Source organism: Fragaria vesca, linkage group LG6 (assembly GCF_000184155.1).
Source record: "Fragaria vesca subsp. vesca linkage group LG6, FraVesHawaii_1.0, whole genome shotgun sequence".
Classification (NCBI taxonomy): Eukaryota; Viridiplantae; Streptophyta; class Magnoliopsida; order Rosales; family Rosaceae; genus Fragaria; species Fragaria vesca.
In genome coordinates, this window is record NC_020496.1 from 7,438,659 (window position 1) to 7,460,540 (window position 21,882).

Genomic DNA, 21,882 nt, shown 5'->3' on the forward strand with positions numbered 1-21,882 from the left:
GGTCTCTCATAAAATGAAATGTGAGTTTGGTCATATGTTGTTTATTTAGAATAACCGGACACCGATGTCACAAATTCAATTCTCATCGTAGGTGGATTAGGGCCCAACTTACCTTCAATACCAAGCTCATGAGCTAGATCCGAAACCCAAACCCGTTTTACGATCCAATAATATCTGATAAAATTTTCTAACAATTTCTTCGGTGGCTGACCTCCACTCTCCAACTCCCCATCTCAATGGCCACCATCATCCACCTCTCTCCGATTCAAACTCCGCCGCCGTCTCCTCGCTTATTTTCTTCCCAAACTACCCTTCACCTCTCACTCAATTTACACCCCAAGCCCCTCTCCTTTCCCTCCATTTCTCTCCGGCCCTACGCTCCGGCCAAGCCTCGCGCTCTGGTCGTCACTTCGGCTGTCAAGAGCCTATCGGAGACTGAGCTAGTCCCAGTGGACGGTGAGGAAGTCGCCGGAAAATTGCCGTCGGAGACCGGCGTCTACGCCGTTTTTGACCAGAACGGTGAGCTTCAGTTCGTCGGCTTATCGAGAAACATAGCCGCGAGTATTCTTGTTCACCGGAAATCGGTGCCGGAGCTATGCCACTCCGTCAAGGTACAGCTTTATCTGATCTCTTGGAAATTTTTGAGCTTATTTCAGTTTGTTACCAAAGTTCATATTTTGCTGCTGAAATCCGTATACCTTGTTCGATCCGGAAAAAATTGTGAAGTTGTTGATAATCATAGTTTGTTTGGTTATATGAATTGAATTAGAACTTATTAAAAGCAAAACAAGTGTCTAGGGGTGGTTGTTAGGGGAATAGATGGTGCACATTTAGAGTAAAGAACCTAGAATCAACATTGCGGTAAGCATTAAAGATGTTTGGTGGAAGTAAGAGCACACAAGTCTAAGACGGTAGCGAAATGAAGATATGAAGAAAGGTGCTAGGCTGCTATCATTGGCTTCTTTGTGAGATAAAATTATACCATCTTTGGAAGTTAAGTATAATGGGATTGAATGTGAGGGAACTGATTGCTGAAGGCACAGTCTATAGTATGATTTGTGCATCAAAACAGGTCTACCAGCTTAAGATTGCTTTTTCGGTGTTTCTTAATGGGAATAAATGGTGCACATTTGAAGTACAAATTTGATGATTAGTTAGTTAACCCAGAATTAACATTGCTATGAGCTTTAAAGTTGTTTGGTAGAGGAATAATCTGGTAAATGCAGTATGTTATGGCACATAGTCTAATAAGATATACTCGTTTTAGTATATGCGAAAAGGTGCTAGGCTGCTGTCAGTGGCTTCTTTATGAAATTAAGTATAATGAGATAAACTAATTGTCCAGTGCTCTCATTGTTGTATATGTGGTTGCATGTTTTCAAAAAAAAATATATATCTGGTTGCAGGAGGTATAGTCTGGTTAAGCAGTGTCGATTTCTTGAAAGTTGTATAATCGATTTCGTGATGTTATTTCACTATGAATGATTGTATTATTGTAATGTAGGTTGGGATAGTGGATGAACCAGATAGGACGGTTCTGACGGAAGCTTGGAAATCATGGATGGAAGAACACATAAAAGCTACTGGGAAAGTGCCTCCAGGTAATGAATCAGGCAATGCCACCTGGGTGCGGCAGGCACCTAAGAAGAAGAAGCCTGATCTGCGGCTGACACCAGGTCGTCACATGCAGTTGACAGTTCCGTTGGAGCAACTTGTGGATCGGTTGGTGAAGGAGAACAAGGTTGTGGCATTTATCAAGGGTTCAAGAAGTGCCCCGTTGTGTGGTTTCTCGCAGAGAGTTATTGGCATTCTTGAAAACCAAGGGGTAGATTATGAGAGTGTTGATGTGCTTGATGAAGAGTATAACTCTGGATTGAGGGAGACTTTGAAGAGCTATAGCAATTGGCCTACTTTCCCGCAAATATTTGTAAACGGAGAACTGGTTGGGGGATGTGATATTCTAACATCCATGCACGAAAAGGGCGAGCTTGCTAGCTTGTTTAAGAAGTGATTGGCAGCCAAGTTTTGGTCTCTATGTAGATGGGATGTGAGCGTGAAACTGTACTAGGTAGGCAATTCATGTATCAAGTCATTAGTTCTATGCAGCATATTTAGGCCTGTACTCCATAAGCTGCATCTATTTAGAGAAAAAACTTTAGTGGAAAACATTAATAATATAATATTGATTGAGCTGGATTATGAAGTTGTCTCTGCTTCTCCAATTAGTTTCTGCTCCCATTGCTCTCCTTCTCCTTTTGTGCTTGATATGTATTGGAAACTGCAAGGTCTCCATTTGGTTTGCCGATTATAGCTCTGAGAATTGACTTTGTGTATTAATGCCTCAAACTAGAAAGGGTTTTTTTTGTTCCTTTTGGATCTGCTCTTTTCTTCTTCAATACTTTGCTGTTTCCTTCCAAACTGTCCTGAAAGTCTGAAACCTTCCCCGGAACTACACTTGCTGTTTTCTTCTTCAATACTTTGCTGTTTTCTTCTTCAATAATGAATGACAGTAACAATGTAACATTGATCGATCAAGTAGTAACGAAGCAAAGGGATTACGTGTAGCCGTGTAGGTAATTGCCAACCGTTTAGTCTTGCTTCCCCGCCATGCCTTCACAGACCTGTCATTTTCACCAAAACTGCCACTTGCCCGCACGAAAATCCGCCACGTCATTCAGTCCAGTCACCACCGTTCTGTTACCAATCGCTACCAAATAATCAAACATCACTTTAATGACGAACAGAGACAGAATCTTATTGGATAATGGATAACGATCTCAATAATTATTGGGGGCAATAACGTCATTTCCTATTATAGTTCAGCTCCCAGCGGCTTCTCTGAGGATTGGTTAGAATGGTTACGCTGAGAAACATTGCTACATATGAATCCTCATTCTCTTCTTCTTCTCCGATCAATTAAACGCAGCCGATCATTCAATCTAGGGTTTACTGGAAATGGACGGTGGATCTTCCTCCGGCGGGAACTTCAAGCTCTACGAGCAGCTGGAGTTGCAGGAGTTTCCGGACAAGTTCGTGATCAAATCCGTCGAAGCTCCCGATCAAGGCTTCGTGATCGGCCGCCGCGACGGCGCGATTGAACCGCTTAACGGTACAGAAAGAGCTATCATTTCTTCGTTTGAGTTCGTTCAAGTTTTTCTGATTGGTTGCGATCCAAATCGTTTTTTCTTGTTTTTGATTATGAAGCTGATTCTTCTTCGTCAAACCCGTCGAAAACGTCGACGATATATGGAGTCGTCGGAACGATCAGACTGCTCGCAGGTAATGACTACCGGCTTTTATGATCGTTCAAAGTCAACTATGAGCTTTTGTTTTCTGAACCGATTGGAAATGTGGTTTTTGGATTTTGCTACTGATAGAATATGATTCTGTATTTGCATCAACAAAATTTACGCCGCAATAATGTAATGTTTTGTTTGCTTCAGAGTAAAAGAGAATAATGTTATTTTTGCTTAATTTTTTGTGTTAGGTACAGGTAGTTACTCCTGTTACTCACTTTTGTGAGCTTTCATTTAGTAGTTAAGTATGAGCTTTTTTCGTCGCAAACTTTGGTTTCTGCACAATAATGTGGCTTTTCTTCCAATATAAAACAAATTAACATGCTTTTTGCTGATTTTGTTGTGTTTGGTGCAGGAAATTACTTGATTGTTATAACTTCTCGGATAGAAGTTGGGAAGTATCTTGGCTTCCCTGTTTACCGGGTGACCTCTATGAATTTTCTTTCCTGCAATCAGGTGTTGAAGCTCTCAACTGTTCAAGAAGTAAGGTTTTGATTTGTTTTTTTTGCTTCATATAAAAAGCAAATGTGAGTGTTTCTTGGAGCTTTATTAGAGGTAACATCTTGCAGAAAAAAGATGAAGCTTACTTCATGGCTCTGTTGAAAACAGTCCAATCAACTCCAGGGCTGTACTTCTCATACGAAACAGATTTAACATTGAAGTAAGTTCTTATACCTAGCGCTTAGCCAATATTTTAAGTAGATCACCACTGTTGCCATACTTGCCAAGTGATTTTCTCATTATTTAATTCAGACGTGTATCATGTCAACTTTGGCTTGTTCTTTCTCTTTCTCTCTATTTTTTTTGGGCTGTCATATCAGTTTATGCTGATCAATGTGTTTGATCATTTCTACCAGCAAGCAAAGAAGAAGCAAGTTGATTGGAGGTTGGATGGCCAAACCAATATGGAAGCAGGTTGGTGAAAACTCGGAATTATGCGTTTACTGTGAATTGAATATGCTCCGAAAGACTATTGAGAGTAATCATGTCAAGTATCATAATCTATGACTAGCCCAGAAATTGTTTAGAAGTTTAGAAGTTTCAGTTTTCTTTATGCATTTTCAGGCCGACCCTCGATTTGTTTGGAACAAAAATCTTTTGGATGAACTTATCGAGTACAAGGTAAGATTTTTGCTGCCATTAATTAGTTAAAAATCATGGGGGTCTTTTCTCTTCTGCCAAAGCTAAAGTACTTAAAGTTTAAGCAAAGCATTTTCGAAAAGTTGTTACTTCCTGAAACTCACGATTCTTTTTCAACTTTCATGTGGCAGCTGGACGGGTTTATTATTCCTCTTCTACAAGGAAATATCCTCAAGTCACTGAATTTCTATTCTATTACTTAAATTCTCTACCCTCCGCACGCACGCTCACACACACACACACTCACACATTTACCCCCCATGTGGTTAGGTAATATATTCAGTTGGGGAATTGTACAGTGTACCTTAATCTAGGTTTAAGCTTCCAGGTTACACAGCTAAAGTTTAAAGACTCACCTGTCGCACTTACAATATTCTCAAGGAGATGTACCCGTCGTCTAGGTAGATTTTCTAGAGATCATTAACCCTTGTAGTCATCATCGTGTCTATATCATTCAGTTTCGATATCTAATAATGACATTATCATGTGGCCGCATAGGGACAAGAATGTGGAGAAGAGGAGCTAACCTTGAAGGAGATGTGGCTAACTTTATTGAAACCGAGCAATTAATGGAGTTTGAAGGTTTCAAGTCCTCGTTTCTGCAGGTAATTCCCATATTTAGGTTCAGAAAATAATTGTTGGTTGAGATCATTTTACTTGACAGTTCCATAACTAAGTATGGTTTGGTTAGTTATTATTCTCTTCCTTTGCCAAAGCAATGCACCAGGTATACCTTGGGATCATTAGACACAGTGAAATATTGTTCAGTGAAGTGGGGAAGTATAAAGAAAAACTCCATAACACTGTTTCATATGTCTTTCAGATTCGGGGTTCAATTCCACTTCTTTGGGAGCAAATTGTTGACTTGAGCTATAAACCACAACTAAAAATTATTGATCATGAACAGACGGTAATTATTTTCTGTCCAGATAGCTTTTCTTCTCGCTTCATGTTGCAGTTCCTTTTTTTCTTTTATGGAGATTTTCTAACATGGCTACAGTCAAATGTAGTGGAGCGACATTTTCATGATCTTTTCCAAAGATATGGAGAGACAATAGCAGTAGACTTGACTGATAAAGTAAGGTTTATTCTCTTTCACTTTTACTTCAAAAGAATTGAAATTTATTTTTAGTTACTTTTTTCAGGTGGATGTATGCCTAACACTATATAGTTTTGATTTTGATTTTGATGTGATGTTTATTCTGTCTCATGTATTTGAAATTTTATTAGTCTTCTATTTATTTTACTTGTAGCACGGTGATGAAGGTCAACTAAGCAAGGCATATGCTAATGAGACACAAAATCTGCCAAACGTGAGGTGACCATTTTGCACTTTTATGTATGTGGTTATGTTGAGATCCCAAATTTCACCTAGTTTACTATACAATCAATTCTAGGCTTCTAGTTTTTCATTTATAATTCTTACTATACAAACCCATAATTGTTTTTCTTTTTGTCATTTATAATATATAACAATGTCAACTGTGATCATTTGCCCTAAATTATACATTGATTGTCTATGGAGATATTTTAAGGACTGACATCCTAATTTTTCTTTGACTCTGTTTGTGGCAGATACGTTCCATTTGACTTCCATCATATATGTGGCAACTCAAATTTTGAGAACTTAAAGGTTTTATACGAGCAGCTATCAGAACTACTTGAAAAGCAAGGGTAATTAAAGTAGATAAATTCATATGCTTAATATCAAATTCATTTTAGTATGCCATAACCCTGGTATGCTGGCTATCTGTAATACTGTTGTTAATCATTACTGTTCCAGCTGAGCAGATACTTTCTCGTTGATGCGGAAGGAAACATACTGGAGGAGCAGAAAGGAATTGTCAGATCTAACTGCATCGACTGCCTCGATAGAACAAATGTTACCCAGGTTTCTTAAAGTATTATCTAGTCTAATTGCTTCTCATGGTTCTTGCTGATATATAATGATAGCACACCATACCAAGAGTAATATGAGCTCTAAGTTGATTACTGCTTCCTTTACCTGTAATTTGCAGAGTTACTTGGCTCAGAAGTGTCTGGATGCCCAATTGCAGAGGATGGGAGTGCTTGATTCAACTGAGTCCATTTCTATGTTTGATGAAGAGTATCAAAAATTTAGAACATGTATGGATTTTTATCATGTATTTGACCTTCCATAATGAGTCACTACTTGTCTATTATTCTAACTCTGTTGTTTAGTGTGGGCTGAGCATGGTGATGAGGTAAGCCTTGAGTACGCTGGGACTTATGCCTTGAAAGGGGACCTAGTTAGGTAACTCCTATCTAAAACTATGATATTTGAGAATCATTGTCAATATGCAAATGTTTATGTGATATGTTCTGGATTCACATTATCACAGGTATGGAAAACAGACATTTGGAGGAATGATTAAAGATGGGATGAGCGCTCTTTCTAGATATTATTTGAATAACTTTCAGGATGGTATTCGGCAGGTAAGCAGCTAGCTGCCTCTCTTTCGTTCTCAACTATATATTAGTCCTCAATAAATCTTTATTGGCATGAAAGAGTCATTGCTAGTTTGCTTTACATGGTTAAACAAGTTTCAAATGTGTTCAGGATGCCGCTGATCTTATTAGTGGCCGCTATATGGTTAGGAGGGACGGTTCACCACGCCAGATGGAATCCTTTTCTGTAAGTACTCTTTTAATGAGGATACAAGTGCTCTGAAGTATATTATATCTGTGCCAGTTTCCAGTTCGTGACACAATTGGTATAATAAAACAATCTCTTGGGTTCATCATAAGTTCTTAATGGAAGAAAACGATAATAGCCAGCAGACCTCATCACTTTTGGAAGATGGTTATCAAACCTTCTATTTTAGGTTGAGCTACCTGGGGATTAGGTTAAGGGTCCTGCTGTATCAATTGACATCAAATTAGTTACAAACCTGAGGTCTTAGCAATATGGGGTTTATCAAGTAGATCATCTTCAATAGTCATGTATTAACTAGGAAGGAAAAGGTGAAATTTGATTGTGGCCAAATTTCATGCTCATTTGGTCTGTTTTGCCCATTAATTCTTCTTAGATGACATCGAGGCTAGTAATCTGTGTCGTTTTTAAGATTTGGAATCTATGGTTTAGTTTTGACTGGATAAATGGTATATTGCAGTATCTTCCGGTGGCATCAGCTTTGCTAATCGGAGGTTTGACAGTGACATCTTTCACACTTCAGCAAGGTATTACTATTTTCTGTCTTGAAACTTGACACATTGGAAGTTTTTTCTTACGAGTTCCAGTTGATGTTCGCTATCCGACTCAAACTCCTTAAAACCTATCTGTATTGTAGCGGGGCGAAACGCCCACCAATTCATGACTTCTGTACTTTGGGCGGGAGTGACTGCCGGTGTAGCGGCAGTGGTGAAAGCTAATGGAAGACAGTTCTGTTCTAGACCTCGCTTGTGCAGATTAGTGTAACATTATTCTGATATAGAGCTACTAGTTTTTTAAATAGTAGTTCTTTCAAACTGTGCAGAATTACATTTCTACTGTCGTTTTAGGCTTCTTACTTTGAGATCCAGCTTCTAGTTCTAAGTTTGGTGATTCATTACGTGTTGGGTTGGCAATTGACCCAACAAAAAGAAGCCTATATCCCTTGTAATTTGTATAATAAAAACGTAAAAAACCAGAAACTAAATTTGACGTCTCAGTTTGGATTGTTATCTGTTACCTAAGTAAGAGTTTGTGTGATGACATTCATCAACTTTGTGCTTTATGCCTTCATTCTTTGGGGAGACACGGATGAAAAAGAGAAAATCCACTAGGGCAGTTGGGAAGGCTTTGTCTTATCAAGTAGGAAGGTGGAACGGGGTTCAAAGCTATCTACGCCTATGACCTTAGCAATGCTTGCAAAACAGGGTTGGCGACTTGTCTCTACCCACAATCTCTCATTGCTTGATCATACAAGGCTTGATATTTTCCACATTGTATTGTAGTTTTTTGGAGGCAGAAGATGGTGATCTTCATCTTTCTCGTGGAGGAGTATCATTAGTGGGAAGGCTGGAATGAAGTGCAGAATTGAAGGCTGGAGTGAGATGGAGGCAATGGAGTTGGGTGAAGAAAGTCGATGAATAAAAATGATCAGAGCTTGTTGATTTGTGGATTTTGGTTCAAAAATATAACTGACAAATGAATAAGAATGAAGTATTTCTAATGAGGACCTTTAAGTTGAGGAGTTGAAGATTTTTTGGCTTATCCCATTTTTTGATCTTATATCCACATTTTGACCGTTCAGTTTATAGGTATTTATGAGTACATCATTTATGTAAATTTTCAGTCATATTGAAAATCGTTAAGACATTCATAAGTATGATTTATCAATTATGAACTTGAATTGTTCATGTTTGACAAATTTGGTTCGTTTATTAATTTGATCTAGTTTGTTATCTTAACGATCATCGATTTGGCTGAAAATTTGTAAGGCTGATCTACACATATAGACCTAAAAACTGAACGAATGAGATGTCAAAATGTGATCAAAAAATATGTTTTTTAAACAATAAACCGAAAAATTTTTAATTAGTTTTCAACTTAAGGATCTTCGTTAGAGAGGCTCCTAAATAAGAAAATTATCTCAAGAAATCTGCTATAAGTTTCAAAAAAACAAAAACTAGAGAGCAAAAGAAAACCGACAAAACGACGTCGTCGCACAAGCTACAAGAAAATCAATAAAACGACGTCGTCGCACAAACTACAAGAAAATCAATAAAACGACGTCGTCGCTGGATTGAAGTGTCAAATAGCCCTAAGCTTCTGCTCCTCGTGACTCACAGTGAAGAAGAAGGAGCAGCAGCAACCTCCTCTAGTCTTCTCCAGCCTCGGTAAGAATTAACTTCTTCTTCTTCTTCTTTTTTACGAGTTTTCTTGAATGTTGAAACTGCTTCTTAGCTTTGATTCTTCCAACTATGAATGCGCATCTGATTCATCTCATTATCTTCGAATTTCCTTTAGAATTTTCCAGTTCTGTTGAATTTATGAACATTTTGTTCGATTGTGTGCGGCGTCTAATCTTGCTGAGAAACATGTCTGAAGCTCACAATTTCCTTTGTGGTGAGAAATAAATGAAATTGGGAAAATTAAAAACCATCACAAGAACCTAAATTTTGAAGAATCAAATTGAACCAAAACAAAATATTGAGGATTTTTGTGTGATAAACATAGTTCTTTCTGCTAGGTGATGTTGCTCTCTCTGTTAGTTGTTGCTTTGATTCTGTAAAGTATAACACATGGGGGTAAGGAATTGGAATCTTTTAAGTCTCGATTGTTGATTCGTTCAATATGATAATCTTAGGTGGCATGGCCTGTGAATGTAAACAGTTCCATTGTTTACCGGATTTGTAGACGGTTATAGCTTGTTGCCATCATGGCTTGTTGCCTGGCTCTGCCTCATATTCCTGTTTTGCATCCCCTGGGCCGCAATAAATATTCATACCTGAGAAAACCCTGCATTTCGTTGCCAAAGCTTGGCTACGGTTCACTGAATCGGAACAAGTTTCGACATTTGTCTTCAATTGATGGCAACAATACCGGTGGTAGAGGTTTGTCTGATGCTGAAAGCTTCTCCTCTAAACCTGAAGATTCAAGGGGGAATAGTGATAGTGGTCAAGGAGGTGCTGCCACATCTAATGAGACTTTGACGAAACTGAGGAGATATGGGATTGCTGGATTGTTGTCATATGGGTTATTGAATACTGCCTACTATCTTACGACATTTCTCATCGTCTGGTTCTATGTTGCTCCTGCGCCTGGAAGGATGGGTTACCTTGCAGCTGCTCAGCGATTTCTTAAAATAATGGCCATGGTGTGGGCTGGTAGCCAGGTTACTAAGCTTATTCGAGCTGGAGGAGCCCTTGCTCTTGCTCCTTTTGTGGACAGGGGATTATCTTGGTTCACTGTCAAGTTCCATTTTAAGTCTCAGGGAAAGGCTTTTGCAGCAATTGTTGGTGTTTGCTTGGGACTGGCTTTGGTTTTATTTTTTGCTGTAACATTGCTTTCAGCTTAAAGCCAATTCTGTTCTGTTCTCAGACGTATTGTATGGAAGTCATTATCTTATGATATTGGCATCTTAACAATTCCTGTCTTAACAAATCATTCTTTTGTTGTTCCTTTGTCCATCAACTTCTTGTATTTTCACTTGCTGCATGCCGCAGTACTGCTAATAATTCAAATACTGTTTTGTGTCCTGTCAAAAGATATTGATGTTCCAGCTTGAATAGTACCTTTCCCAGTTTTACATACCTTTAATGTTGTTTTCTGAAAGTTAGCAGAGATGCTCATAGATTTGGTTTCGCCTCTTTTAGTAGTAAAATTATTCAGCTTGCAATTGTTGATGAACTATCTGATACAAGAACTTGTTAATGACGTGCTTAAACTGTTTGAGCCTGTTCATTTGGAAATGTAACTTTTATTAGAGTGGCTATAGCTTTCAACAATTTCTTGCGGACAAAACTTAATTTTGTAACCCATCTATCAACAAGATTAACAATTTATTTTTAGTTTCTGTTTTATAGATTTATAAGTTATGATGCTGATACTGTGGGAAGGCATTGACATTGGTACTTGTGGATTACAATTGCAGGACTAGCATAGAGTTGTTGTAGGAACATGGCGAAGCATCATCCTGACCTGATTATGTGCCGGAAACAACCAGGAATAGCTATTGGACGGTTGTGCGAAAAGTGTGATGGTAAGTGTGTGATCTGCGACTCCTATGTGCGTCCCTGCACACTGGTTAGGGTCTGCGATGAGTGCAACTACGGATCCTTCCAGGGACGGTGTGTTATCTGTGGAGGTGTTGGAATTTCTGATGCTTATTACTGCAAGGAGTGTACCCAGCAGGAGAAAGATAGAGATGGGTGTCCAAAAATTGTGAATCTGGGAAGCGCCAAAACAGATCTGTTCTATGAACGGAAGAAGTATGGTTTCAAGAAAAGGTGACCGTTCAGAGGTGAAGTCTTGCTTAGCTTAGTGAGATCATTCTGTTTGTGCTCAGACATTGTCGCTAGCTTATGTTACTATCAGATGGATTTGCATAGGAAATCTTCTTGTTGCTGCTTGTATTCGTCTTTATGCATATTTCACTGCTTTAATGGTTGACCCTTTTGGTTGCATTTTCTTGTGGTATATGTTACCATGGCCAGTCTGTGACATCTAGTTGAGGAATGTAAAATGTTGAATCAGTTCTTGATCATTGCTGTTACACAGTGACTTCTATCCATGAATGCTTTTTACTCGGGTTTAAAATTGTCCGCTATTAATTCCCACACCATATGTGATTGCACTCTATTGATAAACTGGGCATTTTCTGTTGCATAAGTTCCGAAATGGATTATATCTTTGTCCAGATGCAATCAACAAAAGTTCTATCCTACCTCTTTCATCATCCAATAATGTGTTAGCGGTAGTAAGGATTGAAGTACTTATTCTTTACGACTAAAGTTACAAGGTGTTGTTACTACACGGTTGTCTATAGTTATGTACCCTTGCATACAAGGCACAAGTCCCACACCTAGTTTCTTGTTTCGTGCACAGATTTAGACAACCTTTATTTGTTTCATGCCTATATTGAGAGATACTGCCGAGTTGATAGACTCGAGATGTCACAGAAAGTATCTCCACATGTTGCTACGTATTAACCTCCTCAACTAAAGTTACAAGATGTTACTATATGGTTGTCTTTCCAGTTCTGTACTTAAAATACATGCCCATATTTAGACAAGCTTTGTTTGTTTCACGCCTATATTGACAGACACTGCCGAAGTGCCGAGTTGATCAGCTCAGAAAATATCTATCTCCACCTGTTGCTATGTATTAACTCCTCCTCCTCCACCATTGGCTCTTTAACTTATTCAACCAATCCAATTGGCAACACCAGCTCCTCCTTAAAGATCATCATCTTCCCCAATTGGTCCACGCACGAGCTTAAACCACCGCATTTGCTTGTCACAGCCACCTGGCTCTCATCAACTCCCAGGCATTCTTCTTCTACCTTTCTCCGATCTTAGCCACAGCCATTAACCCCCTACATATTACAACCCAAGGACACTCCCCTTCTCCTTCTCCTTCTCTGAGGGTTTAACCCGATGACTTGGCCTCACAATACCTATCCACTTTGCACCCTTGAGACGTGTTGCCCCATCAGCCAAACCCAGAAAGAACCAATGTTTCTCTGACTTGATCTTGCTGTAAATTGTGGGATTCCATTGTTGAAGCTCATTTCAATACTATAAATTAACCCCTTCCCCTTCTAAGCTAGACGACAATAAACACCGAGCTCAACTCAAGTAACCAGCCCTTTTTTAGCTCACAACCACCGACTCGGTGACCTTTAAAAGCTCAGACTTGGCCAACCCTACACCCTGCATTTCCACACGTGTCTTTTATCCACTCTCTCTTCCTCTCTATCTCCCCCCAACCCTACATGCACAAGCCTTGCTCCCGAAGTATCCCCCATCAACCACCATTGCTTGCCCCCTAAGCTAATACACCCCTCAAAACCCCAATACTTAAACCCCCAATTCGGTCATTCAGGTTGGTGTGTTTTGTACCGCTATGTCATCATTTGAGACATTCTTCGAGGGCTGGCTGGTCCGGCAGGAGCACTACCTGGACGAGCTCCAGTCGGCCCAGCAGCGAGCCCACGAGGCGCGTGAAGTTGATCTCCGAGACTTGGTGTCGCGGGTGCTGCTCCATTACCAGCAATACTATGAGGAGAAATCAAGAATTGCACAGAGAGATGTGTTTATGGTGTTTTCACCCACTTGGTTCACTTCCCTGGAGCGTGCTTTGCTGTGGATAGCCGGGTTCAAACCGGGTCTGGCATTCCGGTTGGTTTCGGACTCGGTACCCGACTTGAGTGATGACCAGCGGGTCCGGGTGACCCGCCTCGTGGAGGAGACGCGGGTCGAGGAGCGGGCGCTGAATGATAAGCTGGCTAAGATTCACGAGAGCGTGGCGGCCCCACCGCTTGTCGATGTGGCGCGTCGCCACGCGCGGTATGTGGAGAGTGAGGGTGCGGAGGGGGAGGAGGAGGAGGCGGCGACGAGGTTGAAGTCGGCATTGGAAGACGTGCTGGCGGATGCGAATTTGCTGAGGACGACGGTGGCGACGAAGCTGGTGGAGATGATGAGCGGCGCTCAGGCGGTCAGGTTTTTGGTGGCGGTGGGTCAGTTTCAGCTCAAGATAAGGAGCTGGGGGTTGGAGAGAGACGCGCGGCGGTCCCGCGGCGGAAGACGGTGGTAGTTTGAATTTGCTTAGTTTTTTTTTTGTTTTTTTTTTAAGAAGAGTTTTGAATACATGTCATTCAATTAATTATTAATTACAATACTAATAAAATTGCAGACTTAAATAAGCAAAAACAGAACCAACAGGTCTGATGTTCACCCTCATAATTTGAGTTAGCTTGTCTGTATTTTTCTTTTGGATAATGCGTGATATTTTCGACGTACCAATTAACAATGAGTGACGTTTTCAACTTACCAATTAAAATATTATTCGTCCGAATATAAATCAAGTTAGTTTTGTTCGTGTATCATCCAAAATTGTCCATTATTTTCAGGAGATTTTTGAATATTGGAGATATCAAGTTAGTTTTGTTCGTGTATCATCCAAAATTGTCCATTATTTTCGGGAGATTTTTGAATATTGGAGATGTCCAACGGCTCCTTTTTTGTTGGGAAAAGGAGACATTAGAAATAGAAACTCCCGAAGCTTGTTGCTTACGACGTTTGGCTACATTTCGAAGTCTCTGGCTTACCAAACCAAACGACTTTTGGAGCACTCTTTGACTGTTAAAAGGCAACAATTTACACTTGTGTTGAGCATTACGCATCAACAGGGAATTTGCTTCTGTTGGAAGATGGGCAAAGCTTGTGCACGACTGGATTTGGTTGGAGTCGGGGACTTTGGTCCACACAGAGAGCTGTGCAACCTTGACTATACCACATTTCAGGAAACTTTAGGCCGGAAAATGTGATCTTCAAGATTTTCGTTTTCTTGGTGAAAAATGGGTTCACCAGATTGATTGTTATTCTACATTTTCCAAAAAGAGCATTCATTCATTTCTTTCTTCCCCGTCGACCACGACGACTGAAACGACGCGATGCACAACCTGAACCTGGTTCTCAGGCATTGGATGATAGGCTGATACAGTTGTTATTATAACTATATTTTCTGTTGTCAACTATTCAACACTTGAATGGATGATACAGAAGTACCGGTCTATCTTTCTTATTTAAACCGTGTTGACATGAAACAACACTTGGTTTTACAGAGTTGAGATCTAGAAAGAGTTTTACAGAGTTGAGATCTAGAAAGTAATGCTGCTACAGGCGGCTTCGTTTGCTTGATGGAGCTGGTTTGAAGCTGGCAACCCCAGTGATTTCCCTACCTGTCACTAGGCTGTTGATGTCATAGGTGCCTTCGTAGGTGTAGATGGGTTCCAAATCACAGAAAGCCTGCAAGGTGAACCAAATTATCACAGATGATCAGAAAGTTGTAATGTAAAATGTGTTTATCTCACAAAATCAATAGCCAACACATAGTCCCACAATACCATGGTCAAGTCGGATGCAATCAGATCACTAGCTTAAAAATTTGAAGTGTTGAACTATGGTTATAGGAACAAATGACAGGGACCAAATGATAAGTATAAGTGTATCAAAAACAAAGAGCAGGTCTGATAGTGAGGAAATTTAGAATCTAGATCCTATACTCAATTTTTACTCTAACCATGTCTTGCAAGATACAGGTATGTGAGCAAAGGAGGAAATTAAATCACAACAACAGTTTGGGGTATGTGGATGCAGTCATTCTCAAATAATTGGATTTTTACATTATGGCTAGGACAGAAACAATGTTAAATAAGCGCAGCAAAGAATCCAACAGGTCCAAGCTTATATCCTTTCAATCCTTGCTTGGAATGTGTCTAATCAAATATGTTTCTATCCTATACATAAGTAACCAACTACGAGATGAGAACCTTTGCAACCAGAAAATCGGATAAGATTCCATTGCCGCCCAGTAATTCCCTCCCTAGAGCAACAGTTTCCCTTGCTTTCACAGTGATCCATGACTGAAGATGTACAAAAAGTCTATAAGATTGGATAAAAATAAAAAAATAAAAAAAAGATGAGCGAAATAAATCAGAGGATGCAATTTTCTCTCACCTTCCCCATGCTAGCCTGACCCGGAGTCATTTTACCTGCTTCGTACAACTTGCAGAGACGCCAACCTATAAGTATCATAGCTTGAACATTACCCAGCATATGAACAAGTTTCTCTTGGTTGATTTGGAAAGCTGCTAGGGGTGCTCCAAATTGTTTTCTCTCCTTCAGATACCTTTCAATCCCTCAAAGATCAGACTAGGCAATATGGAAACCTTCAATATACAGTTAATGACAGAAGAGGGAGACATACAGACGGGTAATATTTGTATACCTGTGGCACATATCATAGACACCCATAGATATACCAATAGGTTGCCAGGCAACCATGACGCGGGAAACAGCAAGTACCTGTTTTCAGTAATTTAAAATAGGCAACATACAACAATAAGAATATCAAGAACATTCATCTTGTATGATATGAAATATGAAACAATGAATCTATAAATACAACACAAATGTGTGTCATTTGGACAAGTATGAGAAATGAGAGAGCATAATAAAGTAATCCTCTTGAAGATTCACTAAAAATGAATTACTGGATAGAGTTGAATGGGGTAGCACGTTTGCTCTATTTCTTTATGGAAAGAAGATTCTGAGTTAAAGTGGTGTTTAATGTCATCTTATTAGCCTTAATTCTCAAAAATGGGACACAGAACTTTGCAAGTAAATCTCTACGTCATCATTAAATTAAAAAAAATATTCTTATTTAGAGCCAAACACTTGTCAGATAATAAGGTTCACTATAAGAATCATGGTCGAGTTGCACTAAAAAGAGAACTTTAAGCAAGAATTTATTTCTTACGGTTACATCATACCTTGCTGGTATCCTGAAAAGAATTAACACCGGGTAACCTGTCCTCATCAGGGACAAAAACTTGCTTTAAGAGAATATCTCCATTTTGAACCATGCGCAAACCAATTTTATTTTCTATTTTTGTAGCTTTCAGTCCAGGGACATTCTTGTTTACTATATATCTGAAACGTAAGCAAAAAGTAAAAATTGTAATTTTTACACAAACTAGAACATCTAAATACCGATGCAGTACTTGAAAAAAAAAAAAAAAAACGACAAATATTGATGAAACATGAAAATAGTGAAAAAGGAAATACCACACAACGGAAGCGTAACAAACAAGTTTCAGCACATATAGAGAATCTGTTACAGCTACATACCCATTGATCTGATTTGTTGTTGTATTCCTTGCAAAAATAACCAACACATCAGCAAAGGTAGCATTTCCTATCCAGCGCTTTTGGCCGTCAAGTATCCAACCTCCTTCCACCTAATATTCGCAATTACAAAAGAATATGTGATAAAGCATGAGATTTAAGAGCAAAACCATAGTTTTAAAAGGATCAGAAGCTAATAGACACAAAAACAGAATAACACTGTATTGCCATTTAGTAGAAATAATGAAGCAGATGGGAAGGTTGAGAGTCTTGACCTTTGTTGCGGTGGTTTTCAAGGCACTTGCATCACTTCCATAATCAGGCTCAGTCAAACCCTATATCATGCAGTAAAGCAGAATTGAGTATCCTTGGCATTAGCATCAAATGAAGTGATTACATATTCTACATGCTATGCTGTAAAGGAGCATCTTACCCAACAGGCTACAGTTTTGAACTCTGCCAAAGACGGTAAATATTTCTGTTTTTGAGCCTCTGATCCACATAATGCTATTCTTGACAGCCATAAAAGAGTTAGGCCAAGGCATGACTTATCAATGGCATTGTTTGTATTTTGGGTGCAAGATAAAGAAATTTTATTTCCTTTTGAAAGTAAAGAAGTACTACTAGCTAGTACAGTGAACAGTTAATCAAATGGTAATTGACAGCCATAAAAGAGTTAGGCCAAGTCATGACTTATCAACGGCATTGTTTGTATTTTGGGTGCAAGATAAAGAAATTTTATTTCCTTTTGAAAGTAAAGAAGTAGTACTAGCTAGTACAGTGACCAGTTAATCAAGTGGTTATTTGAAAATAAGAAACTCAAGAGTACAAGATTTTCCAAATTCTCACCAATAGTGAGCATTGCTAGTGATGAATGCACTAGGATGAAAGTAGAACAGCTAGCATCAACTCTAGCAACTTCCGCTGTAGCAATAGCATTTGCTGTAACAGAAAGACCGGGACACCCATAACCCTGGTTGCAAGAAGGTCCAAAATAAGTTTAACAACCCATCCACCAAATCATGAACTCACAAAAACAGATAACGGCATCCACTAGCTACCTTGATTGTGCCCCCAGCAATTCGCAAGGCACCGAGCTTTGGAATAATATGAAATGGAAACTTTGCCTTTTCCCAATACTGAAAAATCAAAATCCCCAGTTATATCTCAATGCTTATGGATTTGAAAATATCGGAATTATAGTTTACTGACTGTTCAAAATTGTAATGAGTACGAAAAGAATCATACGGTTCTCTCAAAAAATTTGAGTTTAACAAAAGGCATACCTCTGCCATGATTGGAGCTACTTCTTTCTCTACACAGTGTCTAACTCTCATCCTGAGAGCCTGCTCCTCAGGCGTCAATAGATCATTAGATTGATAATAGTCGGAAGCTGTAAATTTCCAAGGTGACGGGATAATAATAACGAAAGTTAATACCTGAAATAGCCTAATAGCCTACATAACTACAAATAGAACTTGCAACTAACCAAACCTTTCAGTGCACAAAATATTCGAAAGAACAGTAAAAAGGACAAAACAACAACAACAACAAAAAGTTCAAAGAGGATCGTTTCGAATACTAACCATTGTCAAGAACAACAAAGATGTAAAAATGCTTGTGTTCACATGATGGATGCATACATACATGAACTTATGGAGTTATGGACTATTTATTCACAGGTAATCTACATATGTATGTATAGATTGATGACTGATTCTTACTGCAGGGAGGAAATTTAGACGCCGGAGTTGCTTGGGGAAAAGCAAGGGAGACATCCAGTGCAGGCGAATTGAAATAAGTAGTCCTCGCTTTACCATCATCTGCAGCATCAGTAGTAGTTCATTTCCAAATCACAACACAAATAGCAGCTCATCAAAAACTTATTGATCTGAAAAACAAGCTGGTAAGTAAAGATTGAAGTGAATCGTGGGTTACCTTGATTTGGAGGTATCGTCATGGTGAGGCAAGAATTGGGCTTTTTCAGTGCTGCCGGTTCGTTGTGGTGAGTGGCGATATTGGTGAGCTCAAGACGGGTTATGGCGGATCAGTGACGAGGAAGATAGAGTTGGCACGCAACTCTAGGCTTTTATGTGGTCATCCAAATATTGGCAAAAATGTAATCATTTGGTTACCTACTATGTTGCAAGGACACTCCATATTTAGGTGTAATCATTTGGGTGGAGTGCCATATTTAGGTGTAATTATTTGGGTGGAGTGTCGGAATATCCGACACTCCCGACATGCTGACGCGTGTCTGATACAGTAAAAAATGTGTCTGATATGTCGCAGCGTATCCGGAAAAGTTAACCAGCCGGATATGTCTATTTACGACACGTCACGTCATCTTTTCTCATTTAAAAATAAAATAAATAAATAAATAAAGCGCAGTAGAGATCGGTCACGCAGTCACACACAGACAAATAGAGAATTTAGGAAACGACGCATAGAAGAAAAGGACGAAGAAAACGTCGCCATTCGATCTCTTCTCTCCGCCAACAGCTGCTAGCGGCCTCAATCATCTCTGGGTTGCTAAGGTCAGTCTTCCTTTCCTTAATCTCTCCCCATTCCATCTCTTTTAAGTTCTAAATAATCATTGTTTCACTGTTCTTAATCGGTTAACCATTCAATTGCAGCTAATAGCCTCTAGCTCTCTTCCTCCAGCTATGGACGTGTCTGTTAATCTCTAGCTGATAGTCTCTCCATTGAAAAAAAATAAAAAAGTTGTAACAATATGTTAAGCTTTCCAAGATCAGTCTCTTTTTTCAATTTCTGATTAGGGATTATTGAGATTAGTAATTAATCTATGGGTGTTCCTTATTTCCTGCATAATTATATGAAATTTTGTGTATACTTATATTTTAATATCTTTTTTATTTATTAAAAATACATAAGTATATAAGAACTAATTTCAGTTTACCCTCATCAACTTTAGATCGATCATCATGTTAGTTATTCTTCTTTCAATTTCATCAAAAACACCCCTCAACTCCCAATTTTCATCAGCCGTGTCCAAACCCCCGTTCTCCATTCAATTCCTCCGTCAAGTGATTACGTGGCATAAAAAAGAAAGTCAAATTCCGAAAATAATCCTTCTGACCATTTTCCCCCCATACCGATACACATCTCTGTTTCCATCACAACCCCTAACCTTAATGATTTTGATGAGATTGAATGCAATTTGTCTATTTTGCCTTTTTTTTGTGGGCCCAACGACTTCAAATTTGGTTTTCTTCTTAGTGCCACGTCACCACATGACGGGGAATTAGATGGAAAACGGATATTTGGACACGGCTGATGAAAATTGGAAGTCGAGGGGTGTTTTTGATGAAATTGAAAGAAAATGGACTAACATGATGATCGACCTAAAGTTGACGGGGGTAAACTGAAATTAGTCAAATATATAATTTTGTTTGTCGTGTCCAAGCCATGTCGGAAACTCAGTTTTTGAGTTTTACCGTGTCACGACGTGTCGTGTCGCCGTGTCCATGTCTGTGTCCGTGCAACTTAGGTTACCTATTATGTCACGTTAATGCCAACTCGGTTGCAAATTTATGGTAAGACACGTGTATTGTTTTGTGTTGAAAGGCTTTGTTTTTTAGTAAATTCTTTTGTTTTCTTAGTAAATTCTTTTTTGTTTTCTTAGTAATTTCTTATTTCACCTATTTTCGTTTTCCATCAAGTTGGCAGAGGCATTGTGTTACAATTTTTGTCTGTCACTTTTGTCATTGAGAAAATAAATAGTCCAAACACGATTTCTCTTTCCCTGTTGAAATCCAACATGAGTTTAGGGGTCATCATTTGGCCTGCAGGCCTAAAAGCCCATGGGCGGCCTGTCGGCCCGAAGGGCCAAAGCCCGGCCCGGCCTATAGAAAAGCCCATCTCAGCCCTGCCCATAGGGCATGAGGCCGAGTTAGGGCGGAAAGTTCAAAGCCTTCGCCCGGCCTGCCACCCGATCATAAAAAAAGCCTGCACAAGAGCCCTTTCAATTGTTTTATTAATTTTTTTATGGAGTTATTAGTTAAATATGTAAACTAATTAATGCATTAAGTCATTTTTTTATTACATTTAGTTCGATCATTAACAAATCTTAACTTTTTTTTTTATAGTTTTTTGTTTTATTTTGATAAAATTCTATTAGATATATGTATATAATAGGCCAGGCCCATCTAAAAAGCTTCTAACGCCTGGGCCCGTGGGTTTTGATTTTTTTGAATAATCCAGCCCGACCCTAAAATTTAAAAAATATGATTGAGGCCCGGCCCAGGCCCGTAGGGCTTGGGTAAGGTCGGGCTTTTTGATTATCCCTAATGGAGTTAGCCCGACACCAGATGAAACAACACACTAACAGGAATCGTACTGAGCATGAATTTGCATAAAGAGATTGAGTATTTCTTAAATTGTATCTTTATCGCTAGCAATCGCTAGTGCGTCGTGCATCACACAAGCTAGCTCCCAGATTCTATGGCCCCTATCAAATTCTCACTCGTGTGGGGAAGGTTGCATATCGACTCAAGTGGCCCAAAACTCCAAAATCTATCGGGTTTTCCATGTCTCCCTCCTCAAACGAAAACTCAGCGCTCAAATTTTAGTATTATTCGCCATTCCCCCCATCGGCGACGATGTCGTGCTTTCATGGGTTCCTTAGTGTTGGATATGAGTGTGGAACGTTGACCCCACAAAACGGTGACTAAGTGGCTAATTCGGTGGGTCGGGCTCCCTATTGAAGATTCTACTTAGGAAGAAGCCCACACTATCATGAATCACTTTCCTGATTTTAAGGCTTCAGGAGATGCCTCGTCTCAAGGGGGTGAGACTTGTTAGGGTTAGGCTCAAGACCTTACACTAATCACTGGCCCTCAAAATATTTCATTAAGAAAACTCAGGCCATAGTGGCAACATATCACGGTTACATTAGACAGTTTGCTCATTTATTTGTGAGCTTAACAGAAAATTAAACTAGATATAAAACAAGATACCAGAGAAACAAAAAACAGGAGCTAAGAATTTTGAGGTCACGGGTTCAAACCTCACGGAAATATGTAGGGTGTGTGAGTTATTAATAAAACGTTTTTTTTTTTAAAAAAAA

General features: G+C 39.2%; 6 protein-coding genes across 6 annotated transcripts; 5 read left to right on the forward strand and 1 right to left on the reverse strand.

The window, feature by feature from the left end:
* The first annotated feature begins 214 nt into the window (after positions 1-214).
* On the forward strand, positions 215-2,209 carry LOC101299100 (monothiol glutaredoxin-S16, chloroplastic-like). Its single transcript, XM_004302551.1, has 2 exons — positions 215-611; positions 1,505-2,209. The coding sequence occupies exons 1-2, from the start codon at positions 237-239 to the stop codon at positions 2,009-2,011; spliced, it is 882 nt and encodes a 293-aa protein (XP_004302599.1). The 5' UTR covers positions 215-236; the 3' UTR covers positions 2,012-2,209.
* Positions 2,210-2,844: 635 nt separating this feature from the next.
* On the forward strand, positions 2,845-8,611 carry LOC101308478 (phosphatidylinositide phosphatase SAC1-like). Its single transcript, XM_004302500.1, has 21 exons — positions 2,845-3,109; positions 3,205-3,279; positions 3,652-3,779; positions 3,866-3,957; positions 4,154-4,211; positions 4,362-4,418; positions 4,568-4,611; positions 4,758-4,837; positions 4,935-5,041; positions 5,260-5,346; positions 5,437-5,514; positions 5,690-5,754; positions 6,012-6,110; positions 6,228-6,327; positions 6,455-6,563; positions 6,639-6,711; positions 6,800-6,893; positions 7,018-7,092; positions 7,571-7,637; positions 7,748-8,316; positions 8,394-8,611. The coding sequence occupies exons 1-20, from the start codon at positions 2,956-2,958 to the stop codon at positions 7,873-7,875; spliced, it is 1,770 nt and encodes a 589-aa protein (XP_004302548.1). The 5' UTR covers positions 2,845-2,955; the 3' UTR covers positions 7,876-8,316; positions 8,394-8,611.
* Positions 8,612-9,221: 610 nt separating this feature from the next.
* On the forward strand, positions 9,222-10,783 carry LOC101304302. Its single transcript, XM_004302570.1, has 2 exons — positions 9,222-9,278; positions 9,749-10,783. The coding sequence occupies exon 2, from the start codon at positions 9,821-9,823 to the stop codon at positions 10,457-10,459; it is 639 nt and encodes a 212-aa protein (XP_004302618.1). The 5' UTR covers positions 9,222-9,278; positions 9,749-9,820; the 3' UTR covers positions 10,460-10,783.
* On the forward strand, positions 10,656-11,696 carry LOC101308191 (PHD finger-like domain-containing protein 5B-like). The gene has a single exon (XM_004302583.1). It carries the CDS (start codon positions 11,062-11,064, stop codon positions 11,392-11,394), a length of 333 nt encoding a protein of 110 aa, XP_004302631.1. The 5' UTR covers positions 10,656-11,061; the 3' UTR covers positions 11,395-11,696.
* A 1,312-nt stretch (positions 11,697-13,008) lies between these two features.
* Positions 13,009-13,698, forward strand: LOC101311888 (transcription factor TGA4-like). The gene has a single exon (XM_004305076.1). It carries the CDS (start codon positions 13,009-13,011, stop codon positions 13,696-13,698), a length of 690 nt encoding a protein of 229 aa, XP_004305124.1.
* Positions 13,699-14,600: 902 nt separating this feature from the next.
* On the reverse strand, positions 14,601-18,871 carry LOC101307900 (acyl-coenzyme A oxidase 4, peroxisomal-like). The gene is made up of 13 exons (XM_004302498.1): positions 18,732-18,871; positions 18,518-18,616; positions 18,080-18,186; positions 17,855-17,932; positions 17,643-17,766; positions 17,227-17,300; positions 17,069-17,128; positions 16,797-16,906; positions 16,439-16,598; positions 15,895-15,971; positions 15,624-15,795; positions 15,437-15,529; positions 14,601-14,912 (listed from the first exon to the last, which is right to left on the reverse strand). Exons 1-13 carry the CDS (start codon positions 18,751-18,753, stop codon positions 14,781-14,783), a joined length of 1,308 nt encoding a protein of 435 aa, XP_004302546.1. The 5' UTR covers positions 18,754-18,871; the 3' UTR covers positions 14,601-14,780.
* Between the last annotated feature and the right edge of the window lie 3,011 nt (positions 18,872-21,882).